The following is a 22684-nucleotide window of genomic DNA, read 5'->3' on the forward strand; positions in this document are numbered from 1 at the left end:
CACTGCTGCCACTTGCAGTCGATGCTGAATCATTCTAAACAGCAAAGATTTGCAAAGCTGCAGGTGTTCACATAAATACTGCAGAAGTTTGCCATCTTTAATTACTTTTCTAAGGCTTGATATTTTTGTTCTTTTTTCTCTTTGGCATCTGCCAGTCTATCAAATTCTCTGAATCTTCTGCAGCTATGAAATTTTTTGCTACCTCTATTGCCTATTACCAAAACCAGTCCTGGATCCATCAGCTTTCCCCACCCCATTATGTTATTACTCCTTGTTATTGCACACCAATTTCACTGATTCTCTTCCATTCTCTGACAACTCATTTTAACAGGAAAAGGTACATGGCTGAATACATGGCAAATTAACTAGCATTTCTAGCTCTCTCAGACTAATCTCAGGCAAGAAAATTTCTTTGGATTTCCTTGCTATCATACATAATGCCACTACATCTGATAATTGAATTATCTCACAGGAACAAAAAGAGAACATACATCCAGTATTTGAAATCCAGTACTAAAAGCTACTTTCTAAGCCATGTCATTGTTATTCAAGCTCACCCCAGAGTAAGGAAGTATTTTTAAGAGACTAAAACTTGTCAGAGTAGTGAATTTACCTCTGTAATGTTCTTGCTTACCAGTTTCACATTGTCTATCATTGAAATAATGATGGACACACAAAGAAGGCTATTAGGTAATTCTGGAGTAGAACTTGGCATCTGGCTTTATCCATTCATTCAGAATTTCCTGTAATATTGATGGAGCTGCCATTACGGCACCCATCCACAAGTGCACATACCATGTTGGCACCAACCCCTGACAGATCACATTACTACTTATGTTATTTTTTGCAGAATCAGATTATGTTGCTCCAGTTATGCTTCTCTTTGCAGTAGTTTCAGTGATGACCCTGACATCGTGGGGCTGCCAATTGAGCCTGTCCAGCTTACAGCTCTACAATGCTAGCACCTTTCATCCTACCTTAGCAACCTACAAAGGCATTAGGCAAAACAAACAGAAATGGGATTTAGAGATTAGCTGATTCATCCAACTACAGTTGAACCACTGCTGGTTAGGGCAAGACAACGGTAACAGGTTAAACCTGTTAAAACAGGCATAGTGATTAATAGAGATAGACAGACATCTTAACCCACTATGCCTGCCTACTAGCTTTATTCAACACTGGTGACAAATAGACTCTTAACCTCTCAGAAATACCAGGTGAGAGTTATTAAAATACAAAAAAGCACACAAGCCCATCACAGAATTTTTTGGTTTTTTGCCTGACTGGGGGGAAAAAAAAAAATAAAAATTAACTCTCAACACCTACAGAACAAGAGGAATGTTCATGCAAGTCCTGTGTTTTATGGCCTTTCCTGACAGGTTCTTCATAAGCACTCACTTTAGACAAAGCATTTCATTTACTGTTTTTTCATACTTCATATTCTCTAAGAATAAGTTTATCAGGCCTCAAAAGAATATGGAAGATTCAGGAAAAGAAACTTTCTTCCCCTTATGTGTCTCCATCTTTTATATGATCTTCCAGACCTCTGGCACTGAAGCTAACTCACTCCTCAAGTAAACCAAGACTTCTAGCCTTTTCCTCACACAAGCAGTCTTGATGCAAATGAGCAATCAATGACTCATGGAATAAAATTAGGGACCAACTCTATAAATTATTTTTCCCAAGAGCACTGTACTTTTCCCCCACTAAAAAAGGGCAAGTTTCCCATTTTAAAAGTAAATATTCTTTTAAAAATATGAAAATAAAATAATATTTGCTATATTTTTAAACTATACTAAATTATGGATTGATTCAAATATAAAATAATATAAAAGTCAAAGCATGCCTACAGCAAATAGCATTTACATATTATTGCTGAATATATACAATAACCATCATTAAGTACTATTTTTTTATGGTTTTCTCTTTGAAATTGCTGGTGAGGTGTAGCTTTACCAAAACATTACACATCTCAGGTTCATATAAGCTTGTAGAAACCCCTGAACTACTAATATAGCCTGACACTTGACTCAGAAGTCAAGATCTAGCATAGTAAGATGTGTGGAGGGCTACTATGAATCTAAGGAACAAATATTTGAGATAATACTAAGTTTGGTTTAGTAACAGATTTGGGGATAGAAGTGGTGGTATAAGGAAGTGTCAACGGAAACAACGTCCATGGTTTCTCTGTGGGGATCTGATAGGCTAAGAAATTTCTGTGCTTTTGTCCCAGCTGGCATCTGCAGAAGACAACATGCAAGTTAATCCGAGAGCCTGGCCCAACAGAAACTGCTTTTTTGTCCCAGTCTTGATGAAGCAAAAATAAAGTTATTTGCACTGGCTCCACACCTCTCCACCATCATGCTTTCTCCACAGGTGTCCTTTCCAGAAAAGTACCCAGAGTCATGTCTTCTCCTCACCCAACTCTGAAGCTCCTTTTATTGCCTAGGAGATCCCTCAGCCACGGAGGCAAAACTGAATTTCACTTTTGGTGACACCCTGGGAAGGAAAGGTGAGGGTGTGAACGGGAAGGAGGGCTAGCAGGAGCCAAGGTGTCCCCAGCCTTTTACTACCTTTGGGTTTCCCTCACTTCTTCCTGCCTCTCTTATATGCCTCCAGGCTCCCTCCACAGTCCTGAAGCACCTCTCTTCCCCCATTCAGAATTGGCTTTCCTTCCCTCAAGCAGCAAATGGTGCTCACAAAGGGCATCCCAGGCTACAGCAAGGAGAAGATGTATCAGGTCACAGTCAGACTGCTCCAATATAGTGAGGACAGCATGGCTGGATGTGGAAAAACAATACTGAGCTGAGGAGCTCCAGAGAACAGAGCTTACTGTGGCCCAGCTGAAAGAAGGGCAAATGACTACTTCTGCTGACCTTGTCCCCCGCAACAAAGCTGCTGTAAGGAGCAGTTGAAGTCAGAATATCTCATTATCTTCTCAGCCTTGCCAGAAAGAGCTACATTCTTCAGCTGAGTCTGAAGTTGATTCAGATAGTTAACGGCAAAAGATTAAATTATGAGTTGTTAAAGCCCCACTCAGATTCTCTTCCACTTTCCGTAAAAATGGCCACTAATCAATACTATTCACAGTTTCTTCACAGGCAATTGTGTAAGATGTTTCTGAGAATCTGGTCACGGCAGGGAGAGTTAGCCACTCGGTGCACAACGCTCACAGACTTCTGCAGAGCACAGACACAGCCGCGCAGCCAGCACAGCTCGTGGGCACAGACAGTAAACAGAAGAAATAAATCAATCTGTTGCCACTTGAACTGCAGTATCTCCCACGCTGGTATTGTAGGTGCTTCTGTTTCATCTTGATTACGACCAGTATTAACACCCAAAGCAATAAAATCTTTCACATTCTCATTTTATTCAAGCCAAAGGACAACCCTGCTGCAGTGACATATGGCTCTGCTCCTCTGCAAGTATGTTAGACTGCCTACAAAATCTTCTTGTCTAGCAAGGGATAATGCTTTTTAAAATCAATGACCTGCATTAATTTGTATTTTCCACCAAGAAAACCTCACATATCATCATCATCTTTCTATACAACAGATAGAAGAGTTTTCTCATATTGTTTGCATTTTTTTCTCCTTTAATGGAGTGGTTTTAGACTATGTCATGGATTATATAGCCGTAATGTGCAATTTTTTCCAGAAAAAAGCCAGCTTTTTGTTCACAGACTGCAGAGCAATTCCTGCATGGTTGAAACAACTTAAAGAACAGTCTAGAGGATACGAACTGAGGATGGGACTCAGTTTTGTAGCACTTTGAAAAAAAAAGAGGTGGTTCATAGCCAATAACTTATGTACAATTTTCACTGTCAAGGGATTTAGTATTATGTCTGGATTTTTATTTTTTTTTAAATCCAAAAGTCTTCTCTGAAGTATATGTACTGACATCCAAGTGAACATCCCAAATTCCATGCAACAGGATCAAACCCCATCCTACACTTCTCCTGGCTGCATGATTCCTCCCCACATTATTGCAAGGCAACCAGCTGCCACAGGGAGTGCAGAGATTATCCCAGACCACTCTTGTGGGAGCAAGAACTAACATTTCCACCTCTGTGAGGTAGACAAGGAGACGAAACCATGGTGCCCCACTTCCAGCAGGAGTCCATTATAAATGGCTCCTTGTAAGTCTTCCTTGTGAGGATGGAACAGATTTGTATTTTCATGTAGTTAGAAAGTATTTCTCTGCTTGAAGATGCAGGTTCACATAATAAGGAGAGCTGCAGCTCCATAAAATCCTAACACCGATGTACAAGCACCAGCTCATAAAAAATAGGCACGAACAGGTAGGAAGAAAACTATTTGTCTCCTCTTCTTTTTCCCTCTAAACCTGCACTTCTGAAAACAGCTGATTTCAGACCAAGAAAATTCTGTTTATTTATTGGATTTAATGTCTTCTGCCTGTGCCAACAACTTCTTAATAGTAAACAGGATGCAAACTGCATGACATACAGGAGCAGATTTTGTTTAGCAAACGCTTAATGCCATTGTCATGGTTTCTAAAAAGGCAGCTTGTAATGGCATTGAAATTTGCACTTAGTGCAGCTTAATTAACAAACACCTATTTCCCATTTATATCATTGAGATTAAAAAAGGGAAATATTTACTCATGTACTACTATACATGAGTGAAATGTATGCTATAAACGCTTAGCCCTGGAATTCTGAACTATCATTTCCTTTGGTCTATAATGAAATAATGTAGTCATTTTCCCAATAACTGGGGAGGAATCACAAGGTATTATTTGAGCAAGCTGATCTGCATTTGTGGGATACTTGTTTAAGCAAAGTAGGAAGGAACCATTGCATTAACTTCACAAGCCACTGCAGCCCTGAGAAAGTACAGCATCTCCAGAACTTAGAGTTTCAGTTAATGTGTGTTGGCCAAGAGATGTCTGGGGATAGAAAAAGGATTTTTTTTCTGGTAGACTGATTCTTTCTACAGATTTGTGAGGTGGAATAACCTTTTTGAAGCTGCAGCTGTCTTCCATTCTAAAATATGCTGTTAACCTCTATTCCAGTCATAACTTATTTTCAATTACTATGACAACAAAATACATTGAAGCTTTTAAATCTTTTTTTGGCATCATTTGTGGAGGGTAGTATTTCATGAAATAACAAAATAATTTTACCCGATGACCTAATTCCTTAGAATCCCCTTTTTGGGGATAGTATAAATCCTTTTTTTATAATTTGAAATAAAGCCTAGCAAGGAGGAGTGACTTCTAATTTGCAATGCATTAGATCTAGGGATTGAAATAGGCACTGACTGACTGATTACCTTTTCAGTGAACACAGATTTATAATTTTACTGCAATGTTAAACATGCCTGTCCATCAACCCTTTGCTACTGAGTACTCCATACTCCAGTGAAACAGTGCCGAAACAGGGATTTTCTTCTGCCCAAACTTCTTTCAGAGGTTTTCATTTCTTCAGTTATAATAATTTCTGACTCAAGTGTTTGTATGGGTGAGCTCTAACTGGAGGAGCAGAAAGACTACCCTTTGGACTTTCAAAGCAAAGGCAGTAACCCTATTTAAAACAGTGACTGATCTACTAAAAAGAAAAGGAAATTTTAGTATTAGACTCAATTTCAAACATTTTTAACAAAAACATTGAGTGGAACTTTGGCATCTAAAGTTAAATTTACCATAACAACATTGAAACCGATAAAAAGAATTTGAGACATGGAATAGGACTGGTATTTCTTAACTGTGTATCAGCAATACAGTATCTTATGTTTTGTCAAACATATTGGCCCATTTTTATCCAACTGTTATTCACAGTAATTTTTGAACTAAGGAAAAAATAAGTGGAAGGGAAAAAAGAAAAAAGAGATATTACCTCATTTAAGAATAAAATATTTAGAACAGTTATTCACCAAACACATGTAAGCAATCAAACTTGTATGTACAAATTCAAGAGGAAACTTTTCTAATAACTACTGTCAGTGAAAGAACAGTTTGTTCCATTAAATTACCCAGCATAAGCCATCAGTATAATTCCATTAAAATGAAAGCAGGCTGTCAGTAAATGTAGGAACTCTTAATTATTGTAGTAGTCTAGTAAATCTTTACATCTCAAACGTGGAAGTTAAACATTGAAGTGAAATGAAACAACATCCTAGAAAAAGAGATTAAATCAGAAGATGAACAGGAGACTATTATAATTTGGAAAGGTTTGCGTTTTCTTATGTCCCAATAAATACAAGAAACAGTCAATTTTATTACTTAAAGCTTAAATTTTAGTTTAAAAACAAAAGCCGCTGCCACCCACCCCAAAAACCACTCCACCTCCAAAGGAAATAAATTGCTTTCATTTTGGAAATCCACAATCCATTTAAACTGCTTCCACTGTGATTGGGTATTGCAGGTTGTCTTCTATAAGTGTCCAATAAGCTATGAAACTATTGGTTATCTCACCATCCAAATGTCCATCCAACTGTCAATCTACCCCAACACCCTTTTATCTGAATATCACAGGAATAGAGATACAGCAGCATGATGTAGAGTCAAAAAAGGGGACTACAGGACAAAAAAAAATCTGAAGGAAGGTCTCACTAAGTTTTCAACTCTAGCCTCAATATTTTTTTTCCTCACCAGCACATTATATAGTTTCTAGTTGGATAATACACTTCTTTCTCATCTGTTATAGAGTTCACCATAGAGAAAGAAGCTATTACAGCTCAATAACAGATAGAGAAAGCAAACAAAAGACATTCTTGCCACTGAAAAATTGCATAGTATGCAACTGTTCGCTGTCATACCTGTCCTGTTACTTCCAGGAAAACATTATGGTGGTATAGTCTAATCTCTGAAAGAGTCAGTGAGATAATGCTGTTGAAAGACTGAATACAATCTTCAAAGATCTAAGATTAAATAGAATAAATTAGGTACACATTTTCAACCTTATCTTAATATTGCAAATTTAATATTAACACAGATGTTTGCTGCAATACATTAAAAGCCAAAACACTTTCCTTCTCATAGACATCTTTCCTTGAAGAGTGAAGAGTCCAAACATTAAACATTACATTCCCTTACTCTCCCTTAACATCCACTGTTGTTACCATCCTTCTTAAATCATTTTGATCCTACCATAGGGACAATAGAGGAACACGCTGACACAGCGGCAAAAGCAACCAAATATTTCTCAACTTATGCAGAGCAGCAGCAAAAGCTGTTTAAGTAAAGGACTAAATTACAATAAATAGTTTGGGACCATAAAATATATTTATTGTTCTGTCTACCTCTAGAGCAACTTTTGTTGCTGTTGCCATGGAGGTTGTAGGGCATGAAAGAAAATTCTGCTTAAATTAAAGGCTTCAAATGGCTTATAATGGAGAATGACTTTTCATTAACAGGTCTTTACCTGCTAACCAACAGTACTATGATTAGTTCACTTTGAGATTGTTCTTGTTTATTAAGTGAGGATATAGAACAAAAAAAGCCTGTCACTGTTCTTTATTACAGAGCATTTATTCTAAGCATTAGAATAAAGAGAAAGTATATATTTTGTAGCCCTCTTTGGATGAATGTTCTACTTTGGACCCAATCCAGTCCAAATTAAGGACTTCCAGTTAAAGGTACACAACTTGGGATAAGGCTTCTACATTCTTTAGTAAAAAATAAAAAAATAAAAGCAAATGTTGTATCTGTTCAGCTCATCTGTTCAGAACAATCACAGTCATTGAACGTTATTTTCTTATACAGTATATATTTATCTTTTTCATGTCCATATGAACTTGCATCTCATATTTAGAATATTAAAGTAATTCCCTCCTCCATAGCTTCTTACATGATGTCCTGGGTGTTATTTATTACTGAATATATTTTCACATACAAGCTCTCTTCAGACAAGAAAGTCACTATGCCTTGCAGAAACTGTAATCTGAGTTTTGCTCTGCTGAGGCAAATATGCTGTCAGGTGATCCAAGTCATAAGGTTTTGGTACTCTGTTCTCTCATATTCTATGAGAAGTTACTTAGCCAGGACCACAACATCCCCCGCTGCAAACCATAAATATTTTTTTTTCTATTGTGTTTACTGTCTAAAGGCAGATTGAGAGTCAAAAACCTATTAGTGCTTGTCAAATGCTATGAAGTCAGCAACAAAAAGGTGTTCATTAAATGATTATTGTAATGTAACAGCAGTCATCCAGTGCACAGTCTGGCCAGCAAACAGGGAGAAGGATTTTTGACAGAACTTTTGAAGAAAAAAGAAAGAAAAAAGAAAAAAATATATGGCATCTTAAGCACAGGGAAACTTGTAACTGTAAAGAAACATCCAAAAGGATGTTATTCAGGAGATGTTTAAGAAATCTACAGCTTTGCCTCCCACACACCCAAGAAAACTACAGAGTGAATAGTCAAGAGTCATTCATTAATGGCCTTGTAAAACTGGTACATTTTTAAAATATGTAGAATAGACTGTTTCAACAATCATCTAGTCCAATTGCCTGTCCACTTCAGGGCTGATCAAAAGTTAAAGCATGTTATTAAGGGCATTGTCCAACTGCCTCTTAAACACAGACAGGCTTGGGGCATCAACCACCTCTCTAGGAAGCCTGTTCCAGTGTTTGACCACCCTCTCAGTAACAAAATGCTTCCTGATGTCCAGTCCAAACCCCCCCCCCGACACTGCTTTGAACCATTCCCATGCATCCTATCACTGGGTACCATGAAGAAGACATCAGCACCTCCCTCTCCACCTCCCCTCCTCAGGGAGCTGTAGAGAGCAATGAGGTTGCCCCTCAGCCTCCTTTTCTCCAAACTAGACAAGCCCAAAGTCCTTAGCTGCTCCTCATAAGACATGCCTTCCAGCCCTTTCATCAGCTTTGTTGCCCTCCTCTGGACATGTTCAAGGACCTTCACATCCTTCTTAAATTGTGGGGCCCAGAACTGCACACAGTACTCAAGGTGAGGCCACACTAACGCTGAATACAGTGGAATAATCACCTCTTTTGACCAGCTGGTTATACTGTGTTTGATGTACCCCAGGATGCGGTTTGCCCTCTTGGCTGCCAGGACACACTGCTGACTCACATTGAGCCTGCTGTTGACCAGCACCCCCAGATCCCTTTCTTCAGGGCTGCTCTCCAGCCACTCCTCTCCCAGTTTATACTTGTGCCCAAGCATTACTTGGACCTAGTTGCAGAATCCGGCATTTGCACTTGTTAAATTTCATCCCATTAATCATTGCCCAGTGCTCCAATCTATCTAGATCCCTCTGCAAGGCCTCCTGCTCCTCAAGAGAGTCAACAGCACCTCCCAGTTTGGTATCATCAGCAAACCTGCTAATGGTGCATTCAACTCCTGCATCCAGATGGTTGATAAATATATTGAACAGGACTGGCCTTACAATTGAACCCTGAGGAACAACGCTGGTGATCAGTCGCCAGCCAGGTGTAGCCCCATTCACTACAACACTTTGAGCTCTGCCCTTCAGCCAGTTCTTCACCCAGCACACCGTGAACCGTCCCACAGCTAGACTACTTGTCCAGAAGGATGCTGTGAGGGACAGTATCAAAAGCCTTACTAATGTCCAGAAAAAACTACATCCACCACCTTCCCTTCATCCACTAGCCAGGGGATGTTATCATAGAAGGATATCAGATTAGTTAAACAGGACTCTCTCCTTGTGAACCCATATTGACTGTGCCTGATGATTGCATTATTCTTTAAATGCCTTTCAGTAGTACTTAGTATAATCTTCTCCATAATTTTTCCAAGAACCGAGGTCAGACTGAGAGGTCTGTATTTCCCTGGGTCTTCCCTCACACCCTTCTTGTAGACTGGAATAACACTGGCTAGTTTCCAGTCAGCAGGGACCTCCCCAGACTCCCAAGACCTTGGGTAGATGATCGAGAGAGGTCCTGCCATAACATCTGCTAGCTCCTTCAGAAATCTGGGATGAATCCCATCAGGCCCCATGGACTTGTGAACATTCTGCTTATACAGCTGGTCCCTTACAATTTCAGTGTGCACAAATGGAAAGTCACTGTTCCCACAGTCGTAGCCCTCTGACTCAGGGGACCTCAGTCTGATTCATGATCCCATATTTTAAGCATATGTACTTTCAGACAGGATTACTGAAATTTTCAAAAAGACAGATACAAGCAGCATGATTATTAAAAAAGTATACAGTTTTCTCAGGCAGGAAATGTGTTCAAAGTTTTCTAGTCTATCCTTTCAGATACTCCCGTCAATGCCTCTGTTAATTACCAAAGTACCTTGATAATTAATGATAATTAATCTGATTGACCCAGTTAACCATGGCTGCATTGAGACGGTATTCACTTATTGACATTCAGGGGGACAAAGGCAAATATCACAGGTTCACGTCTAGCAGACTAGGTGAAGTCCAAAATAAGCAACTAGATCCAAAGTTATGCACTTCATTTTTGGAGTTACACATTCATAAGTAATCAACATACTAAGTAGAAGATAGCCTTTTAACAGCAGGGAAAAAAATCATATCTCATTCAAATCTGGAGTTGCCCAATAATTGCAATACATCTGTATAGCTGTCACTGCCAACTCACCAATTTCACATCTCCTTTGCTTTGACAATTTTTATTACTATTCTTTGTTCATAAATATGCTTATGCAGGTGGGTTTTTTAGTAGAGGTGAACAATTTAAGAAAAACAGCTATTATTCTGTTTTTTTCAAAAGCCACAATCCAAACATCTTAATCATGAAGTAAACCATAACACTACTGAATGCCCCTTGACACAAGGAAGGGAGAAAGTATGATGGATTTTCAGCAGAGGCACACTATTGCAGTGTCACTCCAAATCAGGATTCATTTGCTTTCCACCTCATTGCCAGAACATTATCCCTTGGTGTTCTCTTCTTCTCTACAGACCATGCTGTCCTTTTCAGGCTCTTGTGTTTCATGATTCATCAGGCACAAATTTTACTGAGACTCCCTAATGCCTTTTTTCAAACAGGCTGTACTTTTCCGTGGTCTCCCAAATGTTACAATTAATTTTATTTTTTTGAGTGTAATAAAATAATGAAATAGGGAAGATCTCTGAACATGTCCAACTAATGTGCCATCAGCTGCTACCCAGCTTACCCAAAAAAACTTAATGAAGGAGTCCACCACACACTTATAAGATACATGATTCAGACAATATCTCAAATACCCAAACACATTTTCAGGAAACATTTAACATGCTAGTGTAACATACATTTTCAAAGTTACCCTAAATTTTATGTATGCAGCCTAGTACAAGTTCCAAAAAGCAGCAGATAAATAGGATTTTGTTAGTTTTTTTCTAATAAACACACACACAACTTGCAAGAGTGAAGACTTCATATCAACTCAAATAATCAATGGAGAAATACTGAATATTTTAAAAAAAGCGATTCCTAAACTTCAATCCTGCTTAATATCAGACCATTACATTAGATTTTAGACACTCATACACATTATCACCTCAAGTACATAATTTGGATAAAAGAGAAGGAGATACAGATAATTGTTTACTCTCCAATGATCTAGGCCCCTCCTGCCCTTCCCCCCCAGATGGGCAGGTGGCGTCTTTTAACCAAACTTCTTGATTCAAACACCAAAATCCCCCCAAATTACTCAAACATACACTGGTTCAGCAATTTTACTGGCAGTGCTTGTGTGAAACCAAATGCTGATATTTGGAGCAAAGAAATACACTACCACAAGTCACAACACTAGGATAGAAATGAAAGTTTCCATATGGGCAACACAGCAGCTTTCTTACCCAAGCTGTAAGAAAAAGGAAGTCTGTCCACATGAAATAGCACTGTGCAACACTCAGCACTCCAAGACCTATTTACTAGCACAGGACCCAGGAATATAAAGAATTACCTATGGCTGGTGGCAGATTTATGGTTGTACATACTTGAGTCTCACTTTGTGCTGGACAGCAGGCTGTCAGTGAAGCCTGAGTGATGGTTTTGTGCCCTGCAGGGGCTTCAACTTGAGATTCTCCAAAAAAAAAAAACCCCACAATAAATCTTTTAGTGACAGCTGGGATGATGGCTAACCATAATTACATTATCATGCTAAGCATCTTTTCCTATGGAGAAGATTGCAACTCCACCTTCGATCACTACTCCAGTTTTAATGCCAGTTGTGCTAGGCACTTCTACCCAACTATCACACAGGTAGCTATTTTAACACCACGCTGAGACAAACACGAGACAGAAATAGATAGTTTGGAAGACAGATGGGCCTTTACTTCAAAGAGAAAAAAGCACCATGCTCTATTGCAAGGTAAAGCAGATTAAGTCATCACCGCACTGGCATTTTTAACCTTGTGATAAAACTAAAAGCTTATTTTTTCACAGTGCTTTTACCTCAAATAGCTCAGAAACATTCAGCATCAATGTTGAAAGTGTTCCTGTTAGTGAATGCTGTGTATAGTCAGTAGAAAACCAGACATACACCCCCTGCCCCTCAGTTTAGAAACCGAGGTGATACAATTTATTTGCAAGACAGCAGCACAGTGCGGTGGAGTAGAGTTGAGAAACCCCTCAAAATCCTCCAGTCACCATCTCCTGCTCCCTTTCATTGTGTTCTCACCATTTATAACAGTTGTGTTGCAACATCTCTTCCGCTCATTAAACCTGTGGAGCTCTGACACTGTCATTAATACTGGTATCTTTAGAGCTTCATAAGACAAGGGGAAGCAAAAGCTAACATGAGGGACTATGAAGGCTAATGGGAAATGGGAGTCTTCCTCCCAAACAAACTCTGTGTCATTTATTTGCTCCTCTTACATGACTCTGTCATATAACCTAATGGAGAACAAGTGTGGGGAAAAAAGTGAGTAAGTTTTAATCTTGGTGCTTATTTCCACAGAATTATTTCAAAAGGTGTGTATGAACTCCTTAAGAAACATAAATTATTCCTAATAAGTAAGGCACCATCCTCACAACCACAGATTCTCAGGAATATTTAGGTGTTAACACACCCTTGACTTCAGTTCGGTGAAGTGTGTAAATACTTCTGAAGATGTGGGTTTTCAGAACACCATTATACAATAGTAGATTTTAAAGTTTACTGCTTCTTGAGTATCACACCAGATTCTGACATTCTTCTGACATTATTTTTTAAAATATGCTTTGAATAAGTAAGTCTCTGACAAAAAAAACCAACCATGATCTCCTTGAGGTGGTATGGAAGAAGCATTGAAAGTAAATCCTTATATTTAAATAACTGATTTTTATTCCAAGCATACATGTATTCCCATTTACCTCAGAATTCAGGTTAGAAATAGCAATATCAGGTTTACTTCATAGGGTGGTATTGGGACTTCAGTTATTTGTGAAGAAATCCCACATCCTTGGAAAGCACAGAAATTCTCTGTACACACAATAAAGCAACAGCATGTAGAGGTACCACTTAGCGTTACCCCTCAGAAGTCTGAATTTAGATATAACAAGCACTGATGCTTACCGCAAAGCTTCAGAAAGCTTAGGCACAGATTTATAGCGTCATTTGACAAAAATTTGATAGCTTTTGTAAGAGCAGTGCCTTGGAAGCACAGATGTAGCTGCAGACATCTGTTAGCTAAACAATGCTGAGGTGCATCTCCCTCTCTAATTCCATCCTACCAGGCAATGATCTGGAAAACCTCAGAGCATAACACATTAAGTTCAAGAAGCCATTTCAGGGATCCTGACTCCTCTCCCTTATCATCTCTAGCACATGTTTACCATTTATGGCTCATCACCAGCACATGCAATCACTTATATTCCAAATGTTCAAGGAGCTCTGTAGGTGAGGAAGAAAGTACATTAATATTCTGAACTATCTGGAGACATCCAAACTTGGAAAGGCTCATGACTTTGTACTGTAATGCTTGGACGCCTTTGACACACCGTGCTAACCTAAGTACCTCCTAACAAGTGCAGCTTGCATACATAAAGTAATATTGATTTAGCTGTGCATAGCTGTTCATACAGCCTTTCAGAAGCACAGCATCTTCCAACACTACTGCAGACATTAGACCGTGTCTTCCTAGGAGAGGTTTAGTGGTTGTCAGTGAGGCTTGACTTAATGATGCACACTGCGCCAACGACTGTATTTAATTAACTTTTTTGGTTGGCCTCACAGAGCTGTTTTCTACAATCTGATCTTGTCTGCATGAACCCTGTTATGATTTCATGCGGGAAGGAGGCTTGCAGCCACAACGTCTTTCATAAATAAAACTGCCCTGATTTATAAAGGCTCTGTTGATAAGGAGCAAAGATAGCATAGTATCCACAAATGGATAAAACACAGCACAAAGCTTCTTTCTAAAGCAAAATATCTGGAGATTAAACCTAAAGGAAAGAATGCCATCCTTCTAAATGAGCAGTTTAAAGAGTTTAATAAAGGGAGGAATGAGGACAATAAGGGACAGTTATTTTGAAATGAATGGTTTTATCTACACCACATGGTATCTTTCCCAGTGGCACTACCAGCGTTCAATAGCGTGATTTCATAAGAAAGGATAAGAACTAGTCTTTGCTTTGCTGCTTTTAGGAGCCAAACCTTCCAACAAGGAAGCTATGTGAGCTGATGCTTTACATGAACTGCTTCACTTACCACTTAAAATGCAAAAACAGAACATGACATATTTCCACTTATCCAACTGTACTAGGTTTAATATATAAATACAAGCAGTATCCAAGGGTAAGAGAAGGATCTCTGTCTCAGAGATCATCTAAAAATGCCTTCTTGACGCTTCTTTTTCTTTCCTTTTCATACAAACACATTCTAGGCATAACAGTTAAGAAGAAAATACACACAGGCAAACTCATTTGCTTAAATTTCGCACCCAGACAGCAAAATGTACGTGAATGTGTGAATGCCACAGCTGTGTCAGTACACATACCCTCATTTCAAATCCTATTTCTTATATTATTCTTTTCTCTTCTAGATATCTTGTTTAACATTGTTATTTGCTTCCTTTGGCATCTGTAGCCACTTATCAGCACTTATGGGGGAGCAAGCGTTTCCAAGCTTATAGAATGCCAGATTATTTTCTGTTAGGGTCTGCAGCTCATTAAGCATATCGACCATTCATATCAAGTTTTTTAGCTGTAAGCTTTCAAGCTTCAAGCATTTTAGATGGGTGAAAATATCAGTTCCTCCAGCTGTAAAATAGAGGGAATGATTTACCAGAAGTAAAATAAATGACACCTAAGCCACTTTACCCCACAAAGTTCTAGCCTTTTAAAGGAAGAGTCCAGGAAAAATAACTTGGTCTTTTTGCCTGGCTTATCCTTATGCCATTAAAATAAACATGAAACAATATGTTCCTTTTTAACCACTTGATGAGTCAGTGAAGCTCAGGAAACTGATAAAAGGTTTATGGAAATAAATTAATATTGCATGAATGCTGCTGGAGCTATTAAACAAGCATAAGTGAGAACCCATCACTGAAGGCAAAGGAGACCTTTATACGATGAGGGGAAGCAGCAGAAAAGTCAACAATCATTACAGCAGGTTCTTTGCCCTACAAAAACGTCATATGACCTAAACAGATGTAAGTGATGCAACTGATACAATTATGCTGTTTATACCAGATCTTACAACTGAATTACATTGCTATTAACAATAGAAACTTCTTTTAACATGCCTTTTTTATTCATACAAATGAACATTTATCAAAATATATCAGGCACTTAAAAAACCTCCTCTTAAAAAAAAACACACTATTCTTTCCTTCTCATTTATTTTGAAGTTATAGAAGAGCATGAAACAGCTCAGCTATTGGTGTTTTGGTCATCCTTTTACAAGTCTGATGAATGACAAGAACTTGAAGTCTCCAGTCGATGACATGACATAAGATAGCAAAGACTGTGACTTAACGTCTTCAATAGGGAAACTGGGTTTCCTTTTTGAAAATGTGGTCAGTTCGGCTACCTTTGCTGGAGGCCGAGAGAAAGATCAAAATTATCAGCCTTCCTGCAGGAGTTAAACTCAGATCTGCAGGTCACAGATCCTTCAAAGATGCTACCCAAAAGTAGCTGCTGTTTCTTACCCACATTCACACTGTACTTCAGAAATATGCACTTGTGTGACAACAAAGGAGGCAAAGCTTCCTATGACCTTGCAATACACAAAGTAAGCTCTGCTCCTGAGCATAGTGACTGACAGAGACTTAAGTTCTTGAGCTTTCAATCCAGCAAAGCACTCACATTTTAATACATAAGGATTTCTGAAGAACTTCAGAGATACCATTGAACTAGAAGCAGTTTGGACAGGAAAAATGTGAAGGACTGCTTCAGAAGCAAGCAGCCCTTCCCTTTTCTGGTACATATAAAAAGTAAACTCTGATGGTATTTTAGTACTTCAAAGTATGATCTTCCAAAGATTCTGTTTATTTTCCTCAAGAATGGTGTATTTTTACTTACATCAAGGACAGCGTTTAAAATCTACTCTAGACAACATTTGCCTGGTTAGGGAAAAAAAAATGAAATTCTTTGCAGTGACTGTAAAGACATTGACAGAACCCCTGCATGTCTTTTTTTAATTGAAATCAGCCATTAGGAAATCTCATTGATCAACTGGCTTATTCATTACCGACCTTTAAGTTACAGTTATGCCAAAATAAGAGTATATCTACAGAAGAGGTCCATTCTGAATTCAAAGATACAATTTCTACAGTTTAATTTTGCACTGTAATGAAAGCCATGTCAAGTTTTTAAAAACTGCATCTTCAATTAAGAAAATAGGTAGAGTAAGAAGCTATGAAATAACCTTTATAGGAACATCTTTATTGAAGATTTTTTGCTGTCGGTTAAAGTACATACATTTCTTTACTATCATCTGTTGCATAAACTCCCATTATACACCATCTGCCAGATATAACAGTGGCCTATCATAAAACCCAATTAAATATACGTGCACTGGGGAAGACTACAGCTAGGCACCAAAGATTATTGGTAGTCGGCAAAATGCATCACTGTAGAAAACTACGACTACCCTTCCTGGTGTCAATCATTGAGATTAGCAATGCAAAATTCTTGCATATTATTGGAACAACTTCAAATAACAATTTTAGACAAGAATTATCTTTGGAGCTGTTAATAAAGGCACTGTTTCTAACTTTCTACCTATTTTAATTCCTCTTAACTCCCCAACAATATATCTGTATTTTTTTCCCTCCCCTGCATGCATTTGTCTGGCGTTCAACGATATTGGCAGTTTAATCTCATTTCATCTTAAATGTTTGTTAAATTAGGATATTAATAAACTTTATTAATAGACCCATATTATTGGCTCCTGTGTTTGACGGAAAACAAAACTACTAGACCCATATTATTGGCTCCTGTGTTTGACGGAAAACAAAACTACTAGACCCATATTATTGGCTCCTGTGTTTGACGGAAAACAAAACTACTTCTTCCTTATGCCATACAATTACAAAGAGAAATTTCATACATAATACTTAATTTTTAAAAAAATCCCTAATTATGACTCTACATATTTTACAACAGTAATTGCTTCAAAAGATCTCTCTAAACATGGTCTGTCCTTCACCATGACTTAAATGATTTCATATAGCACATAAGCAATCTTTGACTATTCTCAAAAAAGTCATTCCTACTATTCCATTAGACTCATTCATACATTTGTGTTAGCTTTTTTGACTTACTGAAAAGAAATTCTGAAGGAGAGCAGAAGAAAGCTGCTTTTGCATATTTCATGTAAAATCACAAAAAAAGGAAGCAGCATAATCAAGAACAATGGTAGCCTTTCTTTGAGACCTCATTTCTTATTATAATAAATAACAACATTTTGAAGAAAAGAGAATTAATAATTACTCTAAAAAGATGAACAACCTGAAAATAACAAAAGAGTTATTTTCACCCTGTATTAAGACAAATTAATTTTAGCATATTTAAATGCGTTTAATTTAATTACAATCTACATCTTATAAAAGGAGATGATGTTCAAGGTTGAGAGAATATGTATTTTTTAATCTATTAAATTTCCCCTAACTGCTGACCAGAATAGTCATACATGGTACCCTTTCTTTTTAGTCAGCAAACAAAACATTCAAAACTTACCATTTACACATATTTCAAAAGATTTGCAAAGGTCGTCCTCAAACAGGCAGCCTAAAAACACAATAGAAAGGTAAATGTTAATACAGGTTGCAAACTGTGGATAATTAGCGCAGACCGAAGACCTCTCAGGCTATTAAATACTCAGCAATAGTCAGACATTTGGTTGGCCTAAAAAGTCTGAATTGGGCAGTGCAGAAATTCAAGAACATAGAAACAGGTCTGGTTAGACATCACATCTTACTAACCAGCTATGTCCAGAATAACCTTTCATGTTTTTCTTCCCCCTCATTCCTCTATTGAGGGTTCAGTTTTCTCCGTGCATGTCTCTTGTTTAGTATTTTGAGGAACTTTATTTTCTCCATTTTGAATACATTATTATACCACAGCACAGTAATTGTGCAATACACTACAAAAACATACACCAAGAAAGCAGGAGTTTCCTCAAGATATTTCTACTGCAGTGAGACAAGCCTAGGAATCAGGTATAAATCGCTCAAATTGGACTTGGATTTAGTAACTGTAACCATAGACAGTGCCTAGATCCTCAAGAGCACTAACTCTTTGGAGAAAGGCTTAAAAATTAAGCCATCCATACCAACACTGATACCTCCACAGACAGCTGACAAATCAGTACAGGTCCATGAAAAATATCCTAGGGATTTTTTTTTTTTTTCCATTTAAAGCAGGAAATTTGTTCCAAAACATGCTGCTTTATGGGCCCCTGCTATGCCACACCTCACCCTAGAAACTGCATCCAGGTTGGCAATTCCAGCCCATCCACTTATACACACATTCACTGATGAAGTATTCTGTTCCCTGTTGCTAGTATCACCTAACCAGGTAATGAGACACTAGTTATTATCCCCTTTATCTTCAAATAAAATGAACTCCTGCTAATATTCATGAGGGCAGCAGAGAAAAGGGCAGGATACATCTCTGCCCTGGTCACTCCACACTGGGGGAACAAGGACAAGGACCAAGTACAGAAGCAGCATGGAATACCATGCTATTGTTAAGGGTGTGCACTCTGTTAACCCAACCAGTAGTTTCTTGATTGTGTTTTCTGAAAAAGAAAAAGAGCTGGGACTGGATAAACTCCAAGCAATGAGGCTTTGAATACAGAAACTACCATATTGTCACAATTAAGCCTCTCTGGGAAGTACCTTAAATTTATAAATGGACACGGGGAGTTACAGAAATTAAGCAATCTCTAGTAGTTTCACACTACATATCAAAAAACAGCCAGGAACATCTAAACACAGGAGCAAATTCTCTCTCCCCAGCCACGCCTGTCTCAGCAGAATCACAGAGTACAAGCATCTCTATTCATCAGAGAGTCAAATGGATTAAGTAGGCTATTCTTATAAAAAAAAAAACGAAGGCTCAAGACACTGCCTATGAATTACCTGGGTCCTAACCCTGCTAAAAGAAAAGTTCAGGGGGATAGAACGACTTATGTAAGCCTGCATAGCCTTTCAGCAGGTAACTGTATTAGCACATCATTAAGCCCGAACTAACATACTGTGTCTCTCAGCAGGAGTTACTAGCACAGTGCTAGGTCTGAGCTAAGCAAGCACATCTACATGAATTTGAGTCATTTGGAGCACCAGCAAAGCCCCTTATATCTGTCCCACACCTGGCTGCAATGACTACATACACATAACCTTAAGCAGATAATGAAAGTCTGCAATATGCACACCGATAAAAGCGTTCTCTCATCCTTTTACCTGTGCACCAATAAACTGTAAATATACATTTGGTAGCTTTTGAAAGGTAGAGGAAGTTTCAGACCAGGAAAGGCTTCTTCAAGCAGAGTATGGCAGAACAGCATGTGTCTACACAACACACAAACTCTGGGTTTTGACATATTTTTTGCAATATGTATAATTTTGCTCCAGACAAGCCTAGTGGAACAGCTGTTTGACCTGAAACAGTGCCTGAGAACGCACTAAAGAGATCTGATTGCAGCCTTGGTGCCAACCCAGCAAAGCAGAAGGATGCCTTAACTATATACTGACTCAAAGAACGTAAGGCAAGAATTATGACAGGCAGTGGCCAAAACACATCAGCACAGGGTATACTGCACAAGAAGAGCTCTAATTAAAAGCATACTGATGGTCACTTCAAAAAAAGGAATGCTTGCAGAAGAAGAAAGAAGGTAAAGATTTAAGTGCTAATATAAACTAGACAAATGAAAGATAATATACTTCAATATTCCTGTTTTCAGAAATAAGTTCTCTCTTCTAAAAGAAAAGTCTTTACAGTTAGGAAAAATCCCTGGTTAAATCTCTCTGCCTTGTTTTCCTGAGAGATCAAAAGGGTTAAACCCAGAAGCTTGAAATGGCCATGTCCAATGAAGAACTATAGAAGGTGTCCTGTGATAGAGGGAAGACAGGCAGTTTTGTAGCCGATTTCCCCTCCTGCAGTGACTGTGCTGTAGACCCAAAAGGTGTCAGATGAGAAGTTTCAGCCATGAATGTTTTAGTGGAGTCGCACACAAAAATAGTGACTGGTTCACCCAGACCCTGCTGATTTTGAAACACCTGGGAGCTGGGATCACAGCCACCTGCTGCCCATGGCCACCTGCTAGAGGTAGACCATCTTATAATATAGTGATATTCTCAGAAGCAGAAAAATCCGGATACAAGATGAACAAAATGAGTATGTTCAGGTACAAAGAAATAAATAACCAGGCTACCTCCGTATGGAACTCCAATTGAAACGTGCTCTGATCTTGCCTGATACGTTTTGCTTTATCACCTAATATATTTTGCATGAAAAGCACAAAAGAAAACTGATTTTATCATGTTTTAGTTTCTCCTTTAATAATAGTTGGTTATTTGATGCTCACTGCAACAAAGCATCTGACGCAATTAGCCTTGAAAACATGACTTGGAGAGCAAATTAATAAACTCAATGCACGGCAAACTATATCCATCTATGATTACTCTAAAATAGACAAGGACCTCCAAAACTCCTTGAAAAATATTTTGTTTCAAGTTATTTATTGCTAGAGTTGATTGGTATGCATATTTCACCCATCCAGTCAATATGCTAATTTAACTACTAATTTATTTTTGTTGTTATTTGCTGTGACATTAAGAAGCATCATATTTCATTTTAAATATCATCTACCTCCTCATAGTAATAGTGGTAATAAGTCACCACTGAAGAGTGAAGTGGTATCGTCTCCAAAAAGCACTTAATTCAGTTCGTGCCTTAAGGGATCAAAATTACATTTCATTTTCTATCAAACAATCCCCCCAAAATATCTCTTAAAACATATAAACTGTTGATGCAATACCTTCAAACCCCACAAAAACCCCAAAACCCTAGTCTTCATACAGCAGCCATGAAATAACAAATTTTCCATATATTCAACCAGCTGACGGAGACTAGAACTGAACAGGTACACATATATTGCTTTGCTTAATCTAAAATTTAAATACAGGTTTCTTACTTAATTGCATTAAAGTTTCACCTCTTTACTAATATTTGTATGGTCCCCACGTCTCAGTAGTGACAAAGAAGGTTGGCGCAATGACTTGTGCACAGGTGCACCAGCAGCCACAAGAAGTTCACTTGATCATCCTCTCTCCATGTACCCAAGCCCATGCTGTGCATCTCATAATGTAGGGAGAATAGTTCCCTGACACATATTGGAGCTATTTAAAATCCAGTTAGCACGGCAGTAAGGATTATCCCATATACTTGGATAAATTTTTTTTTTTTCACATTCTTAAATATACGTGTTTGCAAAGGTGTGGTATATGTCCACTAACTTCTACTGACATAAATCACGTGCTTATAAACTGTCTTCTTGATAACTTACCACAGTGAATTCCAGAAGAGTTTACATGAGTAAAACTCACTACAGGTCAGAAAAGTCCAGGCTAACTGTGTAATATAAACCAATATAGTGAATTTCCATACACCAAGGTAAGTAGGTCTCTCAGAGAGAAGGCAAGAATAATAAATAAATAAATACCTAACTTTATCCCTCCTTCCAAACACAGACTTTAGTAGCCTGCAATTCTACCAAGTTCTGTCGGGTACAAGGACCATTTGTATTGAACCCACTCATATATACACACATTTTCTCAATGTTTTTTTAACTTTATGATTGCTTAAAATGAGGGCAGGTATCTATGCTATATATTACAATACATTTACATGGTGTATTCTTTGTTAATTAGCCAGGAAAGTAGATTCCATAGGGTCTTTTAAAATCTTCTGCCTCCCTTTCCTTTACCTCTAGCCTACATCTCCAGTACTGTTTCTCAGGCAACCAACACAACATAATCACAAAATACTGTTACAACTACAGGACCTAAAAGTTCAAATCTTTTTGTCAAGCTATTGTTCTCATGAGACACTAATAAAACTACTCCCTTCCTCCTTTCATCAGGTATACAGCAGTTCTGCTTTCCTAAACAAAATAGGAAAGTTTAAACCACACTGGAATATATGGTTTGTTTGGATTTATAAGAGGTGCCTCTAAAGGTTACAACAGTTAAGGCACCAGCTAAAGTCACTTGAACTACATCTAGAAAAAGCTGTAGTAATTCACTTATCAGGAAAATAATTTTAAGAAATCCACTGATCAGACAGATTATACTA

At 38.1% G+C, this 22684-nt stretch overlaps 1 protein-coding gene across 1 annotated transcript in view; it reads right to left on the minus strand.

Annotated features, from left to right (window-relative positions):
* The window catches only part of PTPRN2 (protein tyrosine phosphatase receptor type N2), a 674672-nt gene that overhangs the window by 584459 nt on the left and 67529 nt on the right, over nucleotides 1–22684 (minus strand). The window contains exon 2 of the mRNA XM_059818647.1: nucleotides 18065–18115. Coding sequence (XP_059674630.1) covers nucleotides 18065–18115 — 51 coding nt within the window. The remainder of the gene's footprint in view (nucleotides 1–18064; nucleotides 18116–22684) is intronic.

Source organism: Gavia stellata, chromosome 6 (genome assembly GCF_030936135.1).
Source record: "Gavia stellata isolate bGavSte3 chromosome 6, bGavSte3.hap2, whole genome shotgun sequence".
Taxonomy (NCBI): domain Eukaryota; kingdom Metazoa; phylum Chordata; class Aves; order Gaviiformes; family Gaviidae; genus Gavia; species Gavia stellata.